The 22,884-nt window shown below is 38.2% G+C and overlaps 1 protein-coding gene across 4 annotated transcripts in view; it reads right to left on the bottom strand.

Annotated features, from left to right (window-relative positions):
- Positions 1-22,884, bottom strand: part of SLIT2 (slit guidance ligand 2) — a 403,430-nt gene that overhangs the window by 89,255 nt on the left and 291,291 nt on the right. For 2 of the 4 annotated variants that reach the window (XM_060417558.1, XM_004009724.5), the window contains exons 10-18: positions 22,741-22,812; positions 22,236-22,307; positions 17,830-17,901; positions 12,177-12,320; positions 11,901-12,064; positions 10,910-10,933; positions 6,992-7,142; positions 3,737-3,811; positions 2,033-2,176 (exon numbers count right to left, since the gene is read on the bottom strand). In XM_060417558.1, the coding sequence (XP_060273541.1) occupies positions 2,033-2,176; positions 3,737-3,811; positions 6,992-7,142; positions 10,910-10,933; positions 11,901-12,064; positions 12,177-12,320; positions 17,830-17,901; positions 22,236-22,307; positions 22,741-22,812 (918 nt within the window). The remainder of the gene's footprint in view (positions 1-2,032; positions 2,177-3,736; positions 3,812-6,991; positions 7,143-10,909; positions 10,934-11,900; positions 12,065-12,176; positions 12,321-17,829; positions 17,902-22,235; positions 22,308-22,740; positions 22,813-22,884) is intronic. The other 2 variants (XM_060417559.1, XM_004009725.5) reach the window with 1 other exon arrangement.

The raw sequence follows: 22,884 nt of genomic DNA, 5'->3' as shown, positions 1-22,884 counted from the left end.
TACGCCAAGGAAGGAGTTCTCTCCAGAAACCAATCATCTTAGCACCTTGATTTCGGAATTCTAGCCTCCAGAACAATAAGAAAACATATTTCTGCTGTTTAAGTCATTCAGTCTGTGGTATCTTGTTATGGCAGCCCAAGGCTGACTAAAGTAAGCAGAGTTACAGGCAAACCTCCCCTTGAAGCTCCTTGTACAAGCCCCTGTGTCTTTGCCTTTTGAAGTAAAATGCTAACTCAAGAGTTGATGATTGTGAAATATGAAGATGTAGAAACAAAGAATAGCCTAAAGAATTGTTAGGCTAGGGAACTGGTAATAATTTAGACCATAATTCTGCCACATAGCAGTTTCACCGAACTCCCAGTTTCCTGAAAGATACAGATAAAGGCCTGATACATATTCCTAAGCTGATTTTTTACAGGAAGTAAACTCCCTTCAGGTAAAATCTGCTGACCCTAGAACTGGTTGAAACCAGAAAATTGATGATGCTTGAAACTTAACCTGGATGCCAACCAGTCCAAGAGCTGTCCTCGAGCTGATCACACCCTACCTCCTTGAACACTATAAAACTCATTACCCACTCCAAGGTGGGTCACATGGTCTTGATGGCATGAGCTCTCTGTGGCCCCCTTAGCCTGGCAAAGCAATAAAAGCTACTCTTTCCTACTTCACCAATATCTTTCTCCACCTTTCTATCTGGCACTGGTAAACAGAGACTGAGTTTTGGCAAACACCCCCCATTGCCCACCCTGACGCACACTGCCCCCGTAAGGAGAAGGCTCTAGTAACATCAGTGGCTCAGCCACTATCTAAGCTGCCTGCTGCAGGCCTTAGTTTTGCCAAGTTACCTGAGACAGCTTGGGAGAGGGGAATGTGGGCAGGAGTAGATATAGCCACCTATAGTTTAACTTCTCTGCCCTCTTTCTACACACTCCCAGTATCTCCTCCATAAAAAGACCAAAGGGATATTTGCATTACATTTTTCACTTTGTTGGGACCCCGAGTTAGCCCATGAGAGGGGCCAGCAGGTTGCAGGCTGTTTGTGCTGGGTGGTTTGTCTCCAGGCTACCATGTGTGCCTTTCATGGACAGGTGCTTTTTTGAGTGGGATGTTAACTGGGGAAATGTCCTCTCTCTCGAATCTGATAAAGGGCAGGTATGAACTCCCTTGGGTCTCAGTTCCCCTGGGCGTGGCTCTTGGTGCCTCCACGGGATAGGGTAAGCATTTAGGGGAGACATGCAGTTTGGTCTCTTTCCATTGCAATTCCCAAGGGCTGCTTCTTGCTTACAATTTCCTTCCTGCCTTCCAAACGTTTCAGTTTTGTTGGTGGTTTTTCCAATGCTTAGGTGACCACTTATGCCAAACATATTTGTATTCTTTAAGGGTTATAAAAACTACATAAACACACTGAATGAAAATTCAAGTAACTCAAGGTGTTGTCCTTACTCGTCAATTCAAGCCACATTTTCCTGGGCCAACAACCTTTTAGAAACATATAAGATTTCTTTTCCCAGCTTCCCTATCCCTGAGTAAGTAGACATGTTTTCTTTGAAATAGATAGCAAAAGAGACACCAGCAGCCAGTTTCTCTTTTTTTCACTAAGACCTTGAAAGGGTAGATGAAGGTAGTCTCGAGCTAGGCTTATTCTGCAGATTTGGAATTGGTTCTGAAGATGGTGTCCTTGGGCCAAGACACAGTATCAGATGAAGGAATTTGAATAAAAGGAAAGAGAATGATCATTTTGAGGAAGTACAGGGAGCCTGATCTGTACAAGCACTGGAACCAAGATGTCTTTTTTTGCCGAGGATTCAATAGCCAGGAGAGACTCTATTGATCATTTGTAAGCAACATATTGAAGCCAGAGGTACTGGAGTCAGGAACTGTTTGCCTCTAAAAAATGTATTTGCGTGTGTGTGTGAGAGAGACAGAGAGATGGGGGGTGAGGAAAAGCAGGAGCTGCTCCTCCCAGGAATATAAAGAACTGTGAATGACAACTCTGTGGAAGAAAAATCACAATGCAAATGAGAATACTTACAAAGTCTTGAGGCTTTCCAAGCCCTTGAACATCTTATGCTGAACATTTTCCAAACGATTACTCGTGAGAAGTATTTCATTCACGCCAGACGCTCCTTCAAACGCTCCCTCTTCAATGTCTGTGATCTTATTGTTGCTAAAGTTTCTAAGTAAAAATGATTGAAACAAATATTTGAAACAATTTATAACAACAAGGGCACTAAGCAATGCCTCTGATCATATTCCTTTACTGAACAAGCATTTTCCACAAAACCTCTAAGCTCTTCACTGCCTGGCATTCCCAAGGCTGTTAAAAGTCACCACTTTAGCAAAAGTGATGATAATACAAGCGGGAAACATCTATGCCGAAAGGTGCCAGGCCAATCACAGATCCACCAGGGCCCCCAGAAATATAAAAACCTTGATGTCAGGTACTGCATTGTGTAGACTTTCATGTTTGCCACCACACTTAGTAAGAAATTTTTTTTCAAAGAAATGCCCCCGATTTAGATGGTTTAATGAATGCATTACTCAAAGAAGGCAGCTGAGTAAAGAAGGAAAAACTAGAATGTGCTGGGGTTAGACAGCATCAGAAATGTATCTGAATATGCGATTGTGCCCATAACCTCTCATGTAATAATGTGTCAGAACAACCAAATTAACTGCTCATATTCTGTATGATACAAAACACTAATGCTTGCCCAGAGGGCAAGAACATCCAGTTGAGGCAGGTAACACCTTCCTAGAGAATTTTCTTTCTCAAGGCTCACTCCAAGACCAGTGATGCCCACAAAATAAGGATCATTTTTAGGTATCATTTTATTCCTTTCAGAGCACTGCACATAGCAGCCTCTGAATAAATATGTATTGAATCGGAAAGCATTTTACAATTAAAAAGAAAAAGCAGTCAGCATCAGTGAGAAAGGAGGACATTTAAGAGTTTAGAAGTTCTTTGGGAGGCAGTGTATTGTGCAGGCCAAGTGCACAGGAAGTCCATTCAGTCTGCTCTGCCATTTCCACTCTCTGCCTGTGGATCAGTCACAATATGACAGCACAGACAGCATGAACGTGGGCTTCTCTGCTCCCCCTGATGTTTCCTGTTATGTTGACAGCGCTCCATGGCCCTGCACTCTTGGCCTCTGTCCTATCCCTCCTCCCATCATCCTCAAGGGGGCTGGATGAGCGTCTGAGTGTTGTGGAAACTGCTGACCTTAGAAACTTATTTTAAAATATGAGTTGCAGACATGTAGTGACGCACATGAGCTATCCAGCCAGATTACCAATCATTAATTTTGACTATCTTCTAATGAAAGTTTAATGAAGCAAAAAGTCAAACAGTCGGCACGAAAGTGCTGAAAGAGAAATAACAGCACGGTTTGGGGAATGGTAAAGGAAGTTACAACACATTACTGAACTCATCTCTAATGCATCAGACTGGAGGACTCCTGCTGTGACCATGTAACAGACCGGCTGTCAGCGTTAAAGACACTAGCTAGGGTTCTGCTACAGAAAGCCTGGTCACCATCACTGACATACACGGAGAAGAGCAAATTACTTAGGTTTCTCTCAGAGTTTACCCTATATTCCTATCACAAGTGGTCACCATATGGACATTTCTTTGAATCTTTAATTTTCCCGATTTCCTAAGAAATCGAAATAAAACCACAAAGGTATAAGAGAATACAACAGTACAGAAAATTTTAAAGATGGCTAATATATGACTTACATTTTACGTAACTGAGGAAGTTTCTTGAAGATCCCAGTAGCTTCCAACACTGTAAATTCATTATTGTTGAGGCGCCTAGGGAAAACGGAAACAGAAGAGTTTCATTCCCAAAAGTTAGGAAGAGATTAAATCTTATTTCTTGTACAGAATTATAACATTATTTAATGATTATCCAAAAGAAAAATATAAGACATGTATCAGAAAGTTTGTGGGAAGGACAGATATTTTTCAATTTATCCCATATTGTAAGGATCAAAGTAAAACATATTAAGCAACATATAGTAAAGAAAACCAATAATCAAAATTCAAAACCAACTCATCATTCAGTAATCTGTAGAATGTTTTTTCCTCTATTTTTCCACTCTTACCGCTGCTTCCAAAAGCATTTTAGACCATATTTTTTCTAGCCACTTGCTCCATAAATGTTTTTATCAACAACTTTACTGATATACAATTTCCAGACCATACCCTTTTAAAGTGTACAATTCAGTGGTTTTAAAAATATTCACAAACTTGTGCAACCATCTTTACTTTCTAATTCCAGAACATATTCATCACCCCAAAAAGAAACCCCCTTCACTCTCAACTTCCTGCCCTCCACTGTCTCAATCCTTAGCAACCAGTAATTTATCTTCTGTCTCTATAGATTTTCCTATTCTGAATATTTCTTATTAATAGAACCATACGAAATGTGGATTTTTGGCCTGGCTTTCACTTTGCTTACTTTTTATAAGGTCATTCCACGTTTAGCATAGATTGGTACTTCATTCCATTTTACGGCTCAATTATATTCCGTTGTGTGGATATACCACATGTGTTTATCCATTCATCAGCTGATGGATGTCTGAGTTGCATCCACTTGGATGATTATAAATAATCCTGCTAGGAAAACTGGTGTACAAGATTTTGTGTAGATGTATGATTTCAATTCTCTTAGCTATATACATAGGTGTGAAATCACTGTGTCACATGGTAAAGCCATTTAACCATGTTAGCTACCTCAGGAAAAGCCAAACTGTTTTTCAAAAGGGCTGGACAATTTTACATTTTCACCAGCAATGTATGGGGGGCCCAATTTCTCTTACCCATTACTAACTTTTTAAAAAGCCATTCCAGTGGATGTGAAGTGCTCCCTCATTGGGGTTTTCCTTTGTATTTTCCACATGCCTAGTGATCCGGAGTGCTTTATCATGTGCTTATTGGTCATTCAGATATCTTCTTTGGAGAAATGTCCATACCAATAATTTGATCACTTTTTAATCTGGTAAGGTACTTTTTTGAGCCCGGTGGAGGGAAGGAAGGGCAGCCACACACGTGTCTTACGGGATCTTAATTCCTTGGCTGGGGGATTTCACCCATGCCCTCTGCAGTGGAAGCTCTATGTCTTAACCAATGGACTGACAGAGCAGTCTCAGGTTTAATCACTGGGTTTCAAGAGCTCTTTATGTATTCTGGATATGAGTTCCTTACAGATATATATTTTGCAAATATTTTCTTCCCAGGACTAATTTTTAAAAATCGTAATTTCTTAATTAGTTACCATCAATGCCATCATTCTCAGCAAACACAACCTTTGCTGAAAGATAAACTAGTTACTAGTTTCTAAATTCATGAGTGACAGGTAAGCTTATTTTAAGTATTATCATGCTGAAAGATACAATTTGAATTATTTGCAGAGCTACTGAACATAAATATAGCTCCGTACATGACAGTAAACACAGAGTTTGGAGATTTTATTGCATGGTCTCCACACATTTCTAAAGTTCTGGACCTATGAAATAGCTTCATGTACTAACAGAAATTTTTAAAAAACATCCTTATAGCCACTAGGTAATTAGCTTCTGTCATCTTTTTGAAAGCACTGTATAATTTTTAAATATGTAAACTGATTAAAATTCATTAAGTAACAGGCATCAGCATAGGTACTGTGAGAGATAAACTATAAAACAATCCCTGTCATCAAGGGGTTATAATCTAGTTGAACACGAAAGAATTATACAGGCACAAAAAGACAACCAACTTTGCAAAGCAGTTAATGACAAATACCAGATGGTGCTAGACATAAACATTACTAAGATGTTCTAAAAGTGATGAGGTTTCATTAGGTTTTTTGGTTTTTTTTTTTTTGGATTTTTTTAGAAACCCTAACATTAAATGTCATACTTTTATAAATAAGTCAGTAAAGGCCAACACAGATGGACATAGAATCTATAAATAATTCAACAAATATATTTTAGAACCTTGTATGTGCTAAGCCCTATGTTAGTATTATAAATATATATCTGCTCACACTTTATCATTTTCAGTTTTCCCTGCTATGTTATCCACTGTTCAGAAAAAGAAAACTATCGTTTGTGTTTTATACTTGATAATCACTGAATCCTTCCACTTATGAGTCAGTGAATTATAATAGAATAGCTGATAAAAAAGGACTCTGGTTGAATCCACAATGAACAGAGATTCAAAATGTTGACTCCAAACTATTTCATTTGGTTGCTGAAAAGACTAAATACATTAAAAATCAATTAAATGCTTAGAAATGGGTTTGGACACAGTGAAAGTGTTACTCGCTCAGCTGTGTCTGACTCTGCGACCCCATGGACTATAGACCGCCAGGCTTCTCTGTCCCTGGGATTTTCCAGGCAAGAATACTCTAGAGGGTCTTCTCTCTCTAGGACTGTCTTCTCCAGGGGATCTTCCCGACCTAGGGATTGAACCTGGGTCTCCTGCATTGCAGGCAGATTCTTTTCCATCTGAGTCACCAGGGTATGCATATAACTCATACCCAAGAAAGTGAAAGTCGCTAAGTCGTGTCCGACTCTTTGCCACCCCATGGACTATACAGTCCATGGAATTCTCCAGGCCAGAATACTGGAGTGGGTAATCTTTCCCTTCTCCAGGGGATCTTCCCAACCCAGGTATCAAACCCAGTTCTCCTGCACTGCAGGCAGATTCTTTACCAGCTGAGCTATCAGGGAAGCCCCCAAGTAATAAGTATCAAATGGATACATTGTTATTAGCATTATCAAGTGCTAACTGAATTTTTGAGAGTTATTTTCTGTAGTTGTACCTTGCCCAGAAATAGGAAGGAAGAGAGCCTCTAATATTTACACTTGTACAAAAAGGAGTTATGCCGATGTGTGTCAATTAAAATTAACATAATTATTGAGATAAAAGGGCAAGAAAAGAATCCCAATGTTTTGATGCTCTCGTTCCCTCCTTCTGAAACTGGATTTTTCTGGGAGATGAACTTACAGCTCTGCAGTGTACTGGGGAATGTGATCTGGGATTTTGGTGAGTTTTTGATTGGAGCAGTCTACTGTGGTCCCTTCGCAGCGGCACTTTTCAGGGCAAGCCAAATCGGCAAAGCAGTCCCCACTTAATTTTGATCGATAATCTTCTGTACCTATTGAGGATTAAAGCCAAAAAAGAAGATACTGAGTCTGAAAGTTAGAATACTTGTTAATTTGTAGGAAGAAAAAAGTAAGGTAACTATAGATTATGCAGCAGGGAGACAACTTGGGGAATTTTGGTCAATGGATGTCAGGAAAGGGTTAAACAAGGGCTTGGAATTTGCTGGAAAAAAGAGTAACCGGATTCACAGGACAGGAAAACATTAACAGAGTTGAGCTTTTCACAGCTGTACTTTCTGCTGATCCAGTTGTGAGCCATTCTAGCCTATTTGACAGCTAATCACACAATGGCTACTAATCATGAAAGAGTTTATTTTTTTCTCTGAGTCAAGAATTGAAAATGTATCCAGTAATAAACATATGCCTATATATCATTTTCAATCAGGGCTTTCAAGGCAAATAGATGGACTCAGGTTTTTTAATTTTCTGTGGTCTTTTATTATTCTCTCCCTCTCACATAATCTTCAGAAATGCTTAAAAAGCCCTCTTTTGTTCATTTTGATTTTATAAAAAGAGACAAGTAAATCCTGATTTAAGCCTCAGCAGCTTGTCATGCTGTAGAAAGCTGCGTGACGTTCCATGGTGCTTGACGGAACCATGTTTTACTCATACCTGGCAACCACATGGTTAGATCAAGCACAACAGAAAATCTCGCTACATAACCACTACACCATCCACTAGGCCAAGGGTAAGACCAAGAGGAAAGATGAAGGGAAGCAGGAGAGAAGCTACAGACGTTCTGGAAACGTAATACTGTTTACATGACATGCATTCTTCCCGCAAGAATGTTTATGACCATAGTAAGAGTATTACTACCGAAGAGTTCCTGGAAACACAAAGAAGGGGCTATACTGAAAGGTGCCTCCAACGTTCCTCAGAACTGCAGAATTGAAACAACAGCTTTTTCGGGAACAACATCCAGGGAGAAGTTGCAGGTGTGCTACAAGGACAACAGAGAGGCCCAACAGATCTGTGGTGTCTTCTTGAAAAAATAACAACAAATAAGAAGGCGCAAAAGAGTGAGACTAAAAGAAGATACATCAGGATTGAAAAGGGAGGATATTATGCTTCAGATCAGACACTTTTACTTACAGCCCAAATGGTGAATTCCTGAAAAAGTAAAGATCACCCAGAAGGAAAGAAAGACAGAGCAAACCCAAGTAAGATTCACATAGTATATATATAACTCACTAAGGTCTCGTCCTTCCTCCCTGACTGTGGCAATTATTGGAGAATGGCCTGGTTTGACAGGAACTGTCATGCTTTGTAAACTTTCATAATCATTTTGTGAAGCACAGGGGTCTTACAGGAAAAGCAATGGCATACAAGATGCATAGCATAAATTAAGTACTTGTCAAGTCCTTTAAAAGATGAACTCTCCACAAAGTAAATTTTGTTCCTAGTAATCACTGTACTATCTAGATGCCATCCAGAATGGTGGTAGGCAAACAGACACGTAAAATGAAATAAAATGCAAGTCATGAGATCGATCATCAAGGACTCCCACTGGAAACTTTGGACGAAACCTTAGGTTTTGTGGCTTACATGCTTTTTAATGACGTTTCCAACTCATAAATAACGTTACGGAATTAAATGGAATCAGGATCTCGGAAGAAGTTTGCAAAGTTGAATATAATAGCTTCACTACATTTGGCAATTAATGTCATGACATTTTTGATATGACATGAGGATCCATTGTATTGTGGCTTAAGCTTTCATTTTAAAAATGAAATAAAGATAATGCAGGGAATAAAGTGTAAATGACAGATACATTAAGTATTTTACATTGAAAATAATCTGTATTCAATGCAATGACAATAATACTTATTTTATGACTACTCTCTCAGTAAGCTTAGATTTTAATTAATATCGGGGTGGGGGGGTAGAGAGGGAGCAGAGGCTCAAAGAACTCTTCTGAGTCCTGATTTCTAGAATTATGCTTTTAAATCATGTAAACTGAATAATCAGAAATTGACAATTAAGCCACAATATCTGATATAGAGGTTTTTTGTTTTTTTTCCTTGCAAAACCTATTTTGGCTGCTGTTAATCTTGTTACCAGCATTACTGACTCAATGCATCACTGACTCGATGGGTGGCATCACCGACTCGATGGACATGAGTTTGAGTAAGCTCCAGGAGGTGGTGATGGACAGGGAAGCCTGGCGTGCTAAAGTCCATGGGGTCGCAAAGAATTGGACATGACTGAGCGACTGAACTAAACTGAATCTTATTAACAAAATTTTGAAAACAAGCTGATTTTGTTCTTTACTTGGTGAATTTGAAATACTAATTTCTAATTATTGAAAAAGCATATTGAAATGTAATAGATTGAATATTCTGATAATATTAACTTCTCTAATTTGGACATTTAAGTAATATCAACGTTTTATCCTATGGAGGGTTCTGGTTTTCAATATAACCTTTTCTGGGTAATAGTTATCAGATGACTTTCTATTTAATAATTGGGCAAAAATAAACAAATGGGATCTAATTAAAATTAAAAGCTTCTGCACAACAAAGGAAAATATAAGCAAAAATAATAAATTTTAAAGATTGCCAATGAAGGCCAATTGTTCTTTTCAACATGTTACTTCTTCTGGGGCCAGTGTAATATACAAAATATTACTGATCATTCAAGTCAAAATATGTTCTAAAACAAAATTGGTTAAATGCATAAAATTATTCATATTATAATTCAATGATGGCAAGCAAGGCATATCTCTTTAAAATAGAGACCAAACTTAGAACTCTTAAGAGAAAAGGTGTTTTTTAAATACTAACAGCTTAGAAATATCTTTATTTATAATTATTAAAATATTTTATAGTCTAGAATATACCCAGGAGATTACAAATATAGCCAATGAGTTACTAACATGTATTTTTAAATAATAGTTTAAAACAAACAAGTCAAGAGGCATTTTACACAATTGGCAGGCAAGGAAGAAATAAGTAAAGAAACATACTTCAAAGAGCTAGTTCTAGAATCATCAGCTTTGACAGTGTTAAGATTGCAGTGGTAAAATATTTCAATTATTTTCCTAAGAAATACTCCATTCAGCTAAGTTATTCAAGGCACTGGGTGCTCATGATCCTTTCAGGATGGATGTCAATCCTGCTTTCATGGAGTTGTTATACTACAAGTCCAAAGATTCAAGAATTTAAGATCACAAACAAAGTACAGCTGCACATAAACCAGTAGGAAGCTGATGCTTTGGTATAAAAAGTGAAGCAACAGCAAACCAAGTAAAGCAAAAAGTAAGGGATACTTTTTTAGTATAGAAAAATCTCTATAAAAGAGCATATCTCTTGACTGAAAACACAGTTTTCTGTGTTTGTGACTGATTGCATATAGAACTAGTTCTTTGACAACAGAAAGGTCTGTCTTTAAAACCAGCTCAAGAAGCTATATTTTAAAAACAGGTTGAAAGGTCAGATATACAACATAAGGAGAGAAAATGATTTAAGTAGAAAGCCATAGGTTCAAACATTTTAGCTACTGTGAGAAATGTTAGATAATGTGCCAAAGTGTGAGAGAGAGAAAAAAAAAAAAGTGGGAGTTTAATAATATATATGTTTAACATCAGAAGCTGCATGCAAAGGTCAGGTTTTCAGGAAACAGTTACTAGTGATCTATGCAGAATCTAGCTACAGAGTATCCACTGGACTTTTGAAAGCATGCATATCAAAGTTTTACAAGCTAGGTTTTATAAGTGAGAAAAAGGTGTCTGCAGTTAGTCCTACTACCGAGCAAAACCTACCTGGAATGAAATACTGTTCTTTAGCTAAATAAAAAAAAGAAAAAAAATAGAAGATGCACCTGAATGTCAGCAAGCAGAGATATGAGTTATATTAGATTAAGAATGGACTAAAGTTACTATAGATAATTAAGTGAAAAAAATGTTTATTCACAGCAGTGGCTGAAGTATAACCATGAGTAGGAAATGCATCTAGAATCATGGACAATAAACGGCTTTATTTTGATATTAGCTTTTTAGTATGAATTAACTGCCGAATGTGAAATAACGCCTGTAATAGGTAGTGTACTACCCAAAACATAAACAATGCATTTTATTTTGAGAAAATAGAAAGGATTATACCAAAGCAAATAGTAAATTTCAATGAACTGTTTTCTCTTTAATAGTAACACAATGCACCTATATTTCACTTTTTATAAGTAAATGTAATATTCCCAAAGTGTTAAAAGATGGCCTTTTAGAAAAAAATATAGATATCCTCACAGTCCTGGTCAAAATGTGAGAACATAAAGCTAGAAACAAAACATTGCTTTCCTGTAAGAAGCAAGGAATCCAGAGTGTTCTTTTCCCCCTACTTCTGAACCTGAGCAAATCAAGTAATTAAGTCTCAGTTCACTTTCTCAGAGAAAGAGAAAGACAATTAACTACTTCACCGTTGCTCAATGGAAAACAACACAACAAACATGAAGTTTAACAGGCACTGAGTTAGCTAGAAGGCCACTGTTAAATTCAAACCCTGGGATTACAGCCTGAAGTATCCAGGCATCTTTTATCCTTTGTTTCTTCTGCTGGATAGTGTGTTAAAAAGGTTACATGTAGGGATTCTATGTGAATGGTGTCTACAGTTCTCTTTATATTTTTCTTCATGGGCAGAAGAAAAAGAAATACAAGTCTGTAATGTTTGGCAATTCAGTTGAAGGTCAGCTGTCTCTACATCTCATTAACTATTGTTTTCAGTAACACAGGGGAAATGTCATACAAAGTAAGAAATTACCTGAACAACGGAATTTCTTGCTTTTGATCTGTCCAATTCTTTTGTTTGCCAGTCGCCGGGGACTGGTGCAGCGGGCACCACTGGTTTCGATTGGGTTGGTATGGAGATAATCCGCCAGCCACTTGAGATGGCAGTCACAAATAAAGGGGTTCTGGGCCAAATGCCTTTCAGAAACACATACAGAACACTTTTACACATGACTTGCAATGAACTAAACTCTCAAATCCAGAATGAAAACAACGGTCATCAAATTTGATCCTGATTCTATATACATACATGGTTTGAATGGCCCGGAGAGGTGAAAAGGTCCCCTTGGCGATGGTCTGAAGCTTGTTGTCATATAAGGAGAGAAGGTTCAGATTGTGCAGATCCTGAAAAGCATCTACCCGGAGGCAGTTTATCTTGTTGGCATTCAGTAATCTGTTTGATCAAATAGTCATAAAATTAATTATAGTACCTCATTAACCCACCTTCAAGACTCTTGCTCTTGAGAAAACCCAATCAAGAAATTCATTTCTTTTAACCTTGCCACTAAGATCTAACTGTCATTACTGAGGTATCACTATCACAGGCTGAAGATTTGGGGTCATGGCAGATAAAGCAGGGTCATATCTAACGATTGGATTGCCTAAATCTAGTGGTGCTTACACATTTATCCAATAAAAAAGTATCCAAGATATTCTCTGGAAGGTGCAGAAGTGCAGCAATAGATAAAGGTGGGTGAGCACCAGTCTTTGCAGTCAAAGGCTCCATAAAGTCCTCATAAACATTAGTCCTTGGAGCTGCTCTAAGAAAAAGAAGTCCAATCCATTGTCAGAACAGTAGCTGGAGTGAGACTTCTAAACATAGATCAGATCACGTCACTCCTCTCCAAAACCGTGCAGTAACTCTCAATTTGCTCTGAATAACCCAAGACCTGACAATAGCCCCAAATTCCCAATGGGATCTTTGATTCCCTTTCCCAAACTCTCGCTGTTTAGTCACTAAGTCATGTCCAACCCTTTGCGATCCCATGGACTATAGCCTGCCAGGCTCCTCTGTCCATGGGATTTCCCAGGCAAGATACTGGAGTGGGCTGCCATTTCCTTCTCCAGGGGATCCTCTCAACTCAGTGATTGAACCCATGTCTCCTGCATTGGCAGGTGGATTGTTTACCACTGAGCCCCCTGGGAAACCTTTCTGAACGCTATTTCATGGCTGTTTCAGCTCTAGCCACATAGATCTCCTTGCCAGACTCTATTCTCTGTTTGGAAGGCTCTTCTCTCAGATGTTTGCCTGGTTCACCACGTTGCTTCATTGAGTTCGCTGAAATTTCACCTCTTCCACTCAGCCGTCTCTGGCCATTCTCTCCAATACTATGTCTTAACTCCTTTACTTTGATCTACTTTTTTGGTTTTCTTAAATGTATATGTCTTCCTATTATGTGTGATTTAACAGGAGGAAATATGTATTTAAGAAAATAGAAAAAGTAGATCAAAGTAAAGGAATTGTGATTTAGGGCTTCCTAGGTGGTGCCAGTGGTAAAGAACCCACCCGACAATGTAGCAGACATGAGACATGGGTTGTTTCTGGGTCAGGAAGATCCCCTGAAAGAGGGAACAGCTACCCACTCTAGTATTCTTGCTTGGAGAATCCCATGGACAGAAGAGCCTAGTGGGCTACAGTCCATGGGGTCGCAGAGTTGGACATGACTGAAGTGACTTAGCACGCATGCAGGTATGTGTGATTTGCTTATTTATTATGTTCTTGCCGACTGCCATTTGCATGAACTCTCCCCCTAAGGTATAAGGTCCAGACAGCAGGAATATTAGTCTGTTTTGTTTTCTGATATTTCCCACATGTCTAACACGTACAAGGTGCTCAATAAATATTTGCTTTTGAATGACTACTTTACAGCCCTCTTGGAGAGTGACATTACCACAGAAAAAGCCCTTATTCTGCAGTATATGTTTGTGCTCAGTTGCTCAGTCATGTCTGACTCTTTGTGACACCATGGACTGTAGCCCGCCAGGCTCCTCTGTCCATGGGATTCTCCAGGAAAGAATACTGGAGTGAGTTGCCATTTCCTCCTCCAGGGGATCTTCCCGACCCAGGGATCAAACTCACATCTCCTATGTCTCCTGCATTGCAGACGAATTCTTTACCCATTGAGCCATCAGAGAAGCTCTATTCTGCAGTATAGATATCCAGTTCACTTTGTTTAGCACAGTATCTTGGAGAAGGCAGTGGTACCCCACTCCAGTACTCTTGCCTGGGAAATCCCATGGACGGAGGAGCCTGGTGGGCTTCAGTCCATGGGGTCGCTAAGAGTCAGACACGACTGAGCAACTTCACTTTCACTTTTCACTTTCATGCATTGGAGAAGGAAATGGCAACCCACTCCAGTGTTCTTGCCTGGAGAATCCCGGGGACGGGGGAGCCTGGTGGGCTGCCGTCTATGGAGCCGCACAGAGTCGGACACGACTGAAGCAACTTAGCAGCAGCAGCACAGTATCTCACAAACTTTTTTTTTCTCATATGCTGCTGCTAAGTCACTTCAGTCGTGTCCGACTCTGTGCGACCCCATAGACGGCAGCCCACCAGGCTCCCCTGTCCCCGAGATTCTCCAGGCAAGAATACTGGAGTGGGTTGCCATTACCTTCTCCAATGTATGCATGCATGCTAAGTTGCTTCAGTCGTGTCTGACTCCACGCGACCCTATGAACAGCAGCCCACCAGACTTCTCTGTCCACAGGATTCTCTAGGCAAGAATACTGGAGTGGGTTGCCATTTCCTTCTCCATTTTCTCATATATCTTACCGATATCCAATATTAGTATTATTTGGAGCCATGGTTTACAGATCCTGCGCAAACGTCATCCTTACAGGTTACATGTCACCTTGTCTATGCTTTTATTCATGCTTGCTTCACCTATGGGAGTACACGGGTCCTGCTCTCCATCTGCCTCAACCATCTGGCCTATCAAGACCTCAGAGGAGGCTCACTTTCTCCAGAGCAAGAACTTTCCAGAATACAACTTCTACCCAATTAACATGTTCCTTCCTCTACTTTCCAGAGCAAGTTAGTCAGTGTTACCTAGTTTTGTTAACTATTTTATATAGGCCCACATGTTCGCCTGCAGAGAGTTTAGCCTTCTGGGGGCAGAAAATTTTTTGATATTTCTTCTTCTCTCTCACCATTTAGTTCGGAGCTTTGATACCTAGGATTTTAACAAATACTTGGTAGCTCAAAAATATGTGCTATATGGTTTGGGTGTGATGCCTTCCTTTCTAACACACTGAATACTGTTTCCCAATTTGCCCAACAGACCCTCTGTGATTAACACAGGGTATTTCAGTTTTACTTGCTTTTTTAAGATCTCAGCTCTCTGCCTGTGCAAAGTCAGGACTTCCTCGTAGTAGTTCACCTTGCTGCACTTTTTTTTTTTTTTTAAACTCACCTTTGCCTTTTCCATGGTAGCTCAGATGGTTAAGAATCTGCCTCAATGCAGGAGACCTGGGTTTGATCCCTGGGTTGGGAAGATCCCCTACAGAAGGGAATGGCAACCCACTCTAGTATTCTTGCCTGGAAAATTCCACGGACATAGGAGCCTGATGGGCTACAGTCCATGGAGTCACAAAGAGTTAGACACAACTGAGTGATTAACACTTTCACTTTTCTTTTTCTTTTTTTTTATGGACATACTACCCGGGTGTGTTTTCTTTCTTTTTTTGTCCACACCATGTGGCATGTAGTATCTTAGTTCCTGAACCAGGGATCAGAGTTGTTGTTTTGTTTTTTAATCTTCTTTTAGAAACTGCGGTTTTGGCCTTCTCTGTGGTCTACAGAATCCCTTCCTAAGAGCTTATAGAGCTGATTTGAGGTGTAGACTGATTAATCCCATGCCTCCTCACTCAGGGCCATGACAGATGGCATGTAGCTAACTAAAAGAGGAGTCAGGCAGCAGAAAGCTGAAGACAGGGACAAAGCAGGGAGTCTGGAAGACAACTAAAGAAAGTGCTTCTCCGAGAATTCTGTACTTACTTTACTTTCAGGTGGTCCAGAAACTGGGGGAGAAATACTGAACACTACTTTCTTTTGTTCCTTCCAATTACCTACTTCTCCCAAATATCTCATCTGTTCAACAGATCTAAGAAGCTTAACTGAATCAAATTCTCAGCTAACCTTACAGAGTCGATTCTGCCTTGTTAGCCCTGGCAGGCTTAGTCTAGAGATATAATTTAAGGCACAGTGAGAAAGCTGGTTTTTTGAGTAAGATTTATCTACATAGAGATTCCAAGGGTTTATTAACCCATTTACTACATCAACTACCAATAAGTATGGGAGGAAAAGAAAAAAACGTGTAGCTTTAAGTGTCGATACCACAGAGGGCAGTGGTAGCAAAAGAGGTTAGAAGTAAATGGCAAAGAGAACAATGCTAGGAAGAACTGAGAGAGAAGCACGTGAAAAATAGAGAACACTTGGCTCGAGGCACACAGGTATACCTAACTTCCTTGCAGGGGTTGTAAAATAATTTGATGCCCAAATAAAACCACTAGGTCATAAAAGTCAGTATTTAGCTTGACTGATGGTTTGCTGGAAATTAATTTATTGGGTGATACAGCATTAAGAAGAGAGGGAATGGAACAGAACTGACAGCACTATATATAGTAAGGTTAAATATTGCTTTGTTAACAATTTGTTTCATGTGTGTGTGTGAGTATGAATCAGGCTGTGATATATAATATGCTTCTGCATGATAATAGTTAAAAATGTGAATAATAGGATATAATGATAACTATACATTTATCAAGTAAAGAAAAAGATCCACATTTGGGAAGTTTGTGGGATTAGGAATACATTTGTACCAAGTTAACGGTACAAACCTAACACCAACAAATGCATACACTCAAAAGAGAATATAGCATTCTGAACTTAAGCATTTTAAAGTAAACTGGCTGTGAGCTAGCTGACAGCAGAAACTGTAGCATACTCATCTCTTCCTCCATAGTAGCTAGGTCAGTGTGTGCCCCAAAAGAGATATCCTATAAATGTCTGGGGATTTGAATAGATTTTGATGATCCAACACTAACAATCTTAGTATTAACATATATATTTTTTAATCTCATTTTCATATGAGCATTCATTATGACATCTGGAGTCAATTCCTATTCTTATAAATAAATTTGTATCATAAATACTTCTTTTGAGACAAATGAGTTGTAGCTATTCTCTCAGCAGAATGGTCTTTAAATATTAAAATTCAGGAAATTGACAGATGATTCTCTCACTAAAGATTAAGTTTAGAATGCTTAAGTTCAGAATGCTACTTTCTCTTTTGAGTGTATGCATTTGTTGGTATTAGGTTTGTACCATTTACTTGGTAAAAATGTATTCCTAATCCCACAAACTTCCCAAATGTGGATCTTTTTCTTTACTTGATAAATGTATGGTTATCATTATATCCTATTATTCACATTTTTAACTGTTTATTATTATGCAGAAGCATATTATATTGTTAACACTCTGTCCTAGACTACTAGAGACCATTTTTGTTTTGGGGGATGTTATTCTAGTATTGTCACTGTTAGAGATTTTTTTGGACAAAAGTGAATAAACATATCACCGTGTCTTTCTGCTTTCCAAGTTCTGTTAAATCAAAACAGATAAATTTCATAAAAGGCAAAGATTGCAGAAACTTTAAATGATAGAACAGCCAGGATGCTCACATTTATGACACTGTGGAAAGAAAGGTTTGGGGACAATTTCAAAGTATTGTGTCTTCAAATAAATGACCATCATCAATGTTAGCTTCACTAATCTTTTCCATTTCATTAAACTGTGTCATTTTGGGTCAAATTTTTCTGAAGCCTCCATGAAAATATGAGATGGTACACTGTGTAAAATATAATATTTAGGTTCAATAGATGAAAAACAAACAAATACTTACAGTAGCTGTAAGGAAAACAGTCCTTCAAATAAACTTTTCGGGAGTTCTGTGATTTTATTTCCATAGAGGACACTGGAAAACACATGATTTAAACAAACAAACAAGAAAATTAGAGACCAACCAGCAAAACAAATTTATCCAAAGAAATGTGTTCAGGCATAAAGGAGGTTAGTAAGCTCCATATATCATAAAGACAAAACAGAGTAAACAAACTTCAATTTGGAAATGTTTCTCCCCTGATTATAGGTTAGATGTGTGTTTATGGTAGAAAGTTTGAAACCACAGATAAACAAAAAATTAAGAAAAATTAACACAATTTATAATTTCACTGTCCTTTCATAGAAATGTCCACAGTTAATTTGTCATGTTTTTATATACAAATACACAGAGCTCATATATGAAAGCATACAGTATGTAACAAAGGAGAACACTAACCTGGAATCCATTGTTTTTCAGAGGGGTAAAATTTAGAATTATCATAATGGTTAAGAGTGAAAGGAATCCATATAAGCATAAAATACTTGTTTTAAACATATAATGTACATACATCAGAAATGTAAAATTTGCAAAGAGTGATCATTAATATTTATACAGAATTTTTTAAATGTATGTTCCCCAAAGAAATATGGATAGGAATGTATCCTCGTGTCCTCCCACCCCCCACCTCCGATTAGCCACTAAGTGTAACCACAAAGTGCAGGGACCATGGCCATCACTGTAATATACCCAGTGCCTCGGCCTTGGCACACACTGATGTTCTAACATTGGACTGATGAATAAGTATTGTTTGAAGAGAAAATGAAGTAAAAATTAGCACAGGAATAAAGTAAGGAAATTATCTTATTCACAGAAATGGTGAAATGAGAGGATTTCAACAGCAAGGAAATGAAAATGATTGACTTATGCTGGCTACTGACAACAGGTCTGCAATGATGGCCTTCTATTCTCAGCCTCATAAAGGAGGGGAGGCACCATAATAATGTGAAGGAAAAGACAGGAATTATATTTTTAAGGGGACAAATGTGTTGTAGCTATTCTCTAAGCAGTCCATGGGGTCGCGAACAGTGGGACATGACTTGGCAACTGAACAATAACAACAATCAAGAGTTATAAAAATGTGTATATAAATTTTAAGTAAGTAGTTTCTCTCATGAGTTTAAGGAAAAAATATCAGACAAATACAATATTTTTATGTGCTAAATATTAATCATGGCCTAATTTATAATGGTGAAAAATGAAATACAAATAAAATATTTCCAATTCTAAAGAAGGGGCTTGGCTAAATATATATTTCACATTGATAAAAATCAGGTTTGAAGAAATATTTGTTTCCATGAAAGTATCACATCTAACTCATTGTGGCCCCATGGACTGTGGCCCATCACGTTTCTCTTCCATGGAATTTTCCAGGCAAGAATACTGGAGTGGGTTGCCATTTCCTACTTCAGGGGATCTTCCTGACCTAGAGACTGAAGCCGCATCTCTTGCATCCCCTGCACTGGCAGGCAGGTTCTGTACCACTAATACCACCTGGGAAACCCTTATGATATGATATTCAGTTTAAAACCGCCTAATACAGAAGAATATATTACAGTGTAATTTCACTTAGAAAAATATACTCATATATACATAGAAAAAAGTGGACGATCTTGAGATTGCAGGTGATCTGCCACCCAGAGGTCATTTGAATTTGCATCTATCTATCTATTGAAAATATTCTCTACAATGGGCATATCTACTTTAAAAGTCAGAAACATTGGTTTGGAAAAGAAATAATTGGATATCATAAAATGTAAAGGAAAAAGCTAAAATGAGAATCAAAATATGTTTGGCAGCTGTACCTGACTTCTGTTCAGAAAGGAGGGGAAATGACAATGCAGCAGAGATGAATCAGAGTGAGGGAAAAGCTGTTCCCTTTTAAGATGTCAGTGAGAGGTGGGATAAATTATAAAATATGAAGAAAATTCTTAAGGAAATAAATCTGGGTACTGTACTGTACAAGTAGACATACCATTTGTATAGATTCCAGTGTAGTTATATGTAGAATATAGATTTTTTTAAAAAATGTAAGTCAGGGAAGAAACAATTTTAGAAACACAGGCACAAAAGAGAATTTTATATTGTCAGACTCAAGGAGTAAAGGCATTAAGAAAGGGTAAAGCAATACTAACATACATCTTTAGGTCAAGAATAAGAGAAAGAGGGCTTTAGGGAACAAATGATCAGATCAAGTTGGCACCAATTTGGGTATTCAATAGAATATCATTCAAGTAATACATTCAGCAATAAATACTATGCATTCACTATGTGCCAGGAATTTTGCAGGTTCTAAGCTTGGTGCCCAATTAAACTGAATCCAACTGTTACTTGTTCATGTGTGTGTGCGCATGCTAAGTTGCCTCAGCTGTGTCTGACTCTGTGGGACCCTATGGACTGTAGCTTGCCAGGCTCCTGTCCATGGGATTCTCTAGGCAAGAATACAAGAGTGGATAACTTGTTCAATGTTCACCATTTGCCCATGTGCCAGTCACTGGTATAACTGAGATAAATAAAAGGTCTGGTGTCAAAGAGTCAACCAAAAGGGTGTACGATTGCACTTTACATTTTCTGCCAGCAGTTGTTTCCCTGGTTTTAGACTTCATATACTAAAAACCAAACAAGCAAACAAAAATGAACCTAGGCAGACACTGCAGGTGAAGTGATAGTTTTCCTTTTTTTTTTTCTGGTCCAAAGAAAATTGCAGTTTTCTGAGTAGACCAGCATCAGTTCAGTTCAGTTCAGTCACTCAGTCATGTCAACCTCTTTGCGGCCCCATGGACTGCATCACCCCAGGCCTCCCTGTACATCACCAACTCCCAGAGTTTACTCAAATTCATGTTCATTGAGTCAGTGAAGCCATCCAAACACCTCATCCTCTGTTGTCCCCTTCTCCTCCCTCCTTCAATCTTTCCCAGCATCAGGGTCTTTTCAAATGAGTCAGTTCTTCACATCAGGTGGCCAAAGTACTGGAATTTCAGCTTCAACATCAGTCCTTCCAATGAACACTCAGGATGGATCTCCTTTAGGATGGACTGGATCGATCTCCTTGCAGTCCAAGGGACTCTCAAGAGTCTTCTCCAACACCATAGTTCAAAAGAAACAATTCTTCGGCGCTCAGATTTCTTTATGGTCCAACTCTCACATCCATACATGACTACTGGAAAAACCACAGCCTTGACTAGATGGACCTTTGTTAACAAAGTAATGGCTCTGCTTTTTAATATGCTGTCTAGGTTGGTCATAACTTTCCTTCCAAGGAGCAAACGTATTTTAATCTCATGGCTGTAGCCACCCTCTGAAGTGATTTTGGAACCAAAAAAAAAAAAAAAAAAAACATAAAGTCTCTCACTGTTTCCCCATCTATTTGCCATGAAGTGATGGGACTGGATGCCATGATTTTAGTTTTCAGAATGTTGAGCTTTAAGCCAACTTTTTCACTCTCCTCTTTCACTTTCATCAAGAGGCTCTTTACAACCCAGATAAGCTGGTACATCTCCTCCCCTTGGTATGAGTGTAAAGTATTCTACAAACCCCAGGTGTTTATCTAAGTATCACACATGTGTATCCTGAAATTCTCACTGGCTACCATTGACTTCTGAAGTTCCTAACAGCCCTGCAGTAATTTACATCAATAAGAACTCTTCTCTAAGCATCACCTCAAACAAAGAAACCAGATTTCATTTTTAAACTTTAAAATTAAAATTTGAAATAATACATACTCTACTTAGAGGACTTCTGAAGATTTTATACAAATTTGAAGGAATAACAGGCTCTATAAATTCACTTTAATTTATACGGTTATCTCCCTGGAAGTCCTTTTGACATTGAAAAGCTGCCATACTTTTCTTCTATTTGTTGTTTGAGAGATTAAAGCTGGCTCTTTCAGGGAATTCTCTAAGGTGATGAAGTAGAAGGTTGGAGGGGGGCCCTTTCACCGGTCATCTTTCACTGTTCTCTGCACAACTTTACCTAGGATCACTCTAAATGGGACTGTAATTGTCCCTAGTGACAGTGACTATGGGTTTAAGGATGGGATTATAAATGTAGTACTGATCGGAGCCTCTGAAGTAAACATTTTCCCTTTACTTCTGTAAGAAAACAGTCAAAAAGGGGGCTCATACTCGATTTCTAAACAGTAAAACTATCGAATTCCAAAATATAAACCCCTAAAAACTGGCCAATTTTAGTGACAGGTATCAGTTCCCCATAAAAATGATAAAATTCACTAATGATTTATAAAAATTAATACTGTTAATAGTGCATAGTAAAGCACGTAAAGGAACATATTCTTTAAATCCACATTTAAAACATAGAGCCATTATTCCTTATGCATTTTACTTTCCTTCAGTTATGTGGTCAATACTTACAGTGAATTCAAAGAGCGTAGTCCTTGGAAAGCATCTGGTGCTAGCTCAGAGATCTGATTATTGCTCAGGTCGCTAAGATTAAAAATAGGCTTAGATTAAATTAAATAGAATGTCAGTGAGATTTACTGCAGGAGAAAGCTATTTATTGTCTTTACACGTCAGTTTTGCACCTATCAATATGTGTATAATATTTGCAATATCTGAAGCATCTTAAACTTTTTAAAAAATCACACTTGTAAATCAATTATTGTCTATTTTTCTAAATTATTATTAAAGACAGCATGTCTTATTTTTGAAAACAGAACAGTTAAGACAGAGAACTTAATAAATTAATATTTTAGCTTTTAACATTACACTATTATAGAACTAGCAACCAGATAGTCACATCACTTAATATTTAAGCTGTCAAACACTTAAATATTCATACTTAAATGGATGTCTTTGCATGTTCATGACCTGTATAATTTTTTTAAATTTCATTGATTTCAGAATATTATTCACTCACATTCTTCTAAGCTTTTTATATGGTGAGAAAGCTCCAGGAGGGATGACCTTGATTGAGTTCTGTTCCAAACGTCTGCAATGAAAAATATATTCAATTTTTAAATAGAAATGTGAGCTCTCAGATATGTTTAATTCAAGTCATGTC

The sequence above is a fragment of the Ovis aries genome, chromosome 6 (genome assembly GCF_016772045.2).
Source record: "Ovis aries strain OAR_USU_Benz2616 breed Rambouillet chromosome 6, ARS-UI_Ramb_v3.0, whole genome shotgun sequence".
NCBI classification, from domain to species: Eukaryota; Metazoa; Chordata; class Mammalia; order Artiodactyla; family Bovidae; genus Ovis; species Ovis aries.
Note: the sequence above shows the minus strand (reverse complement) of the source record. Positions and strands in the feature narration are given on the sequence as shown.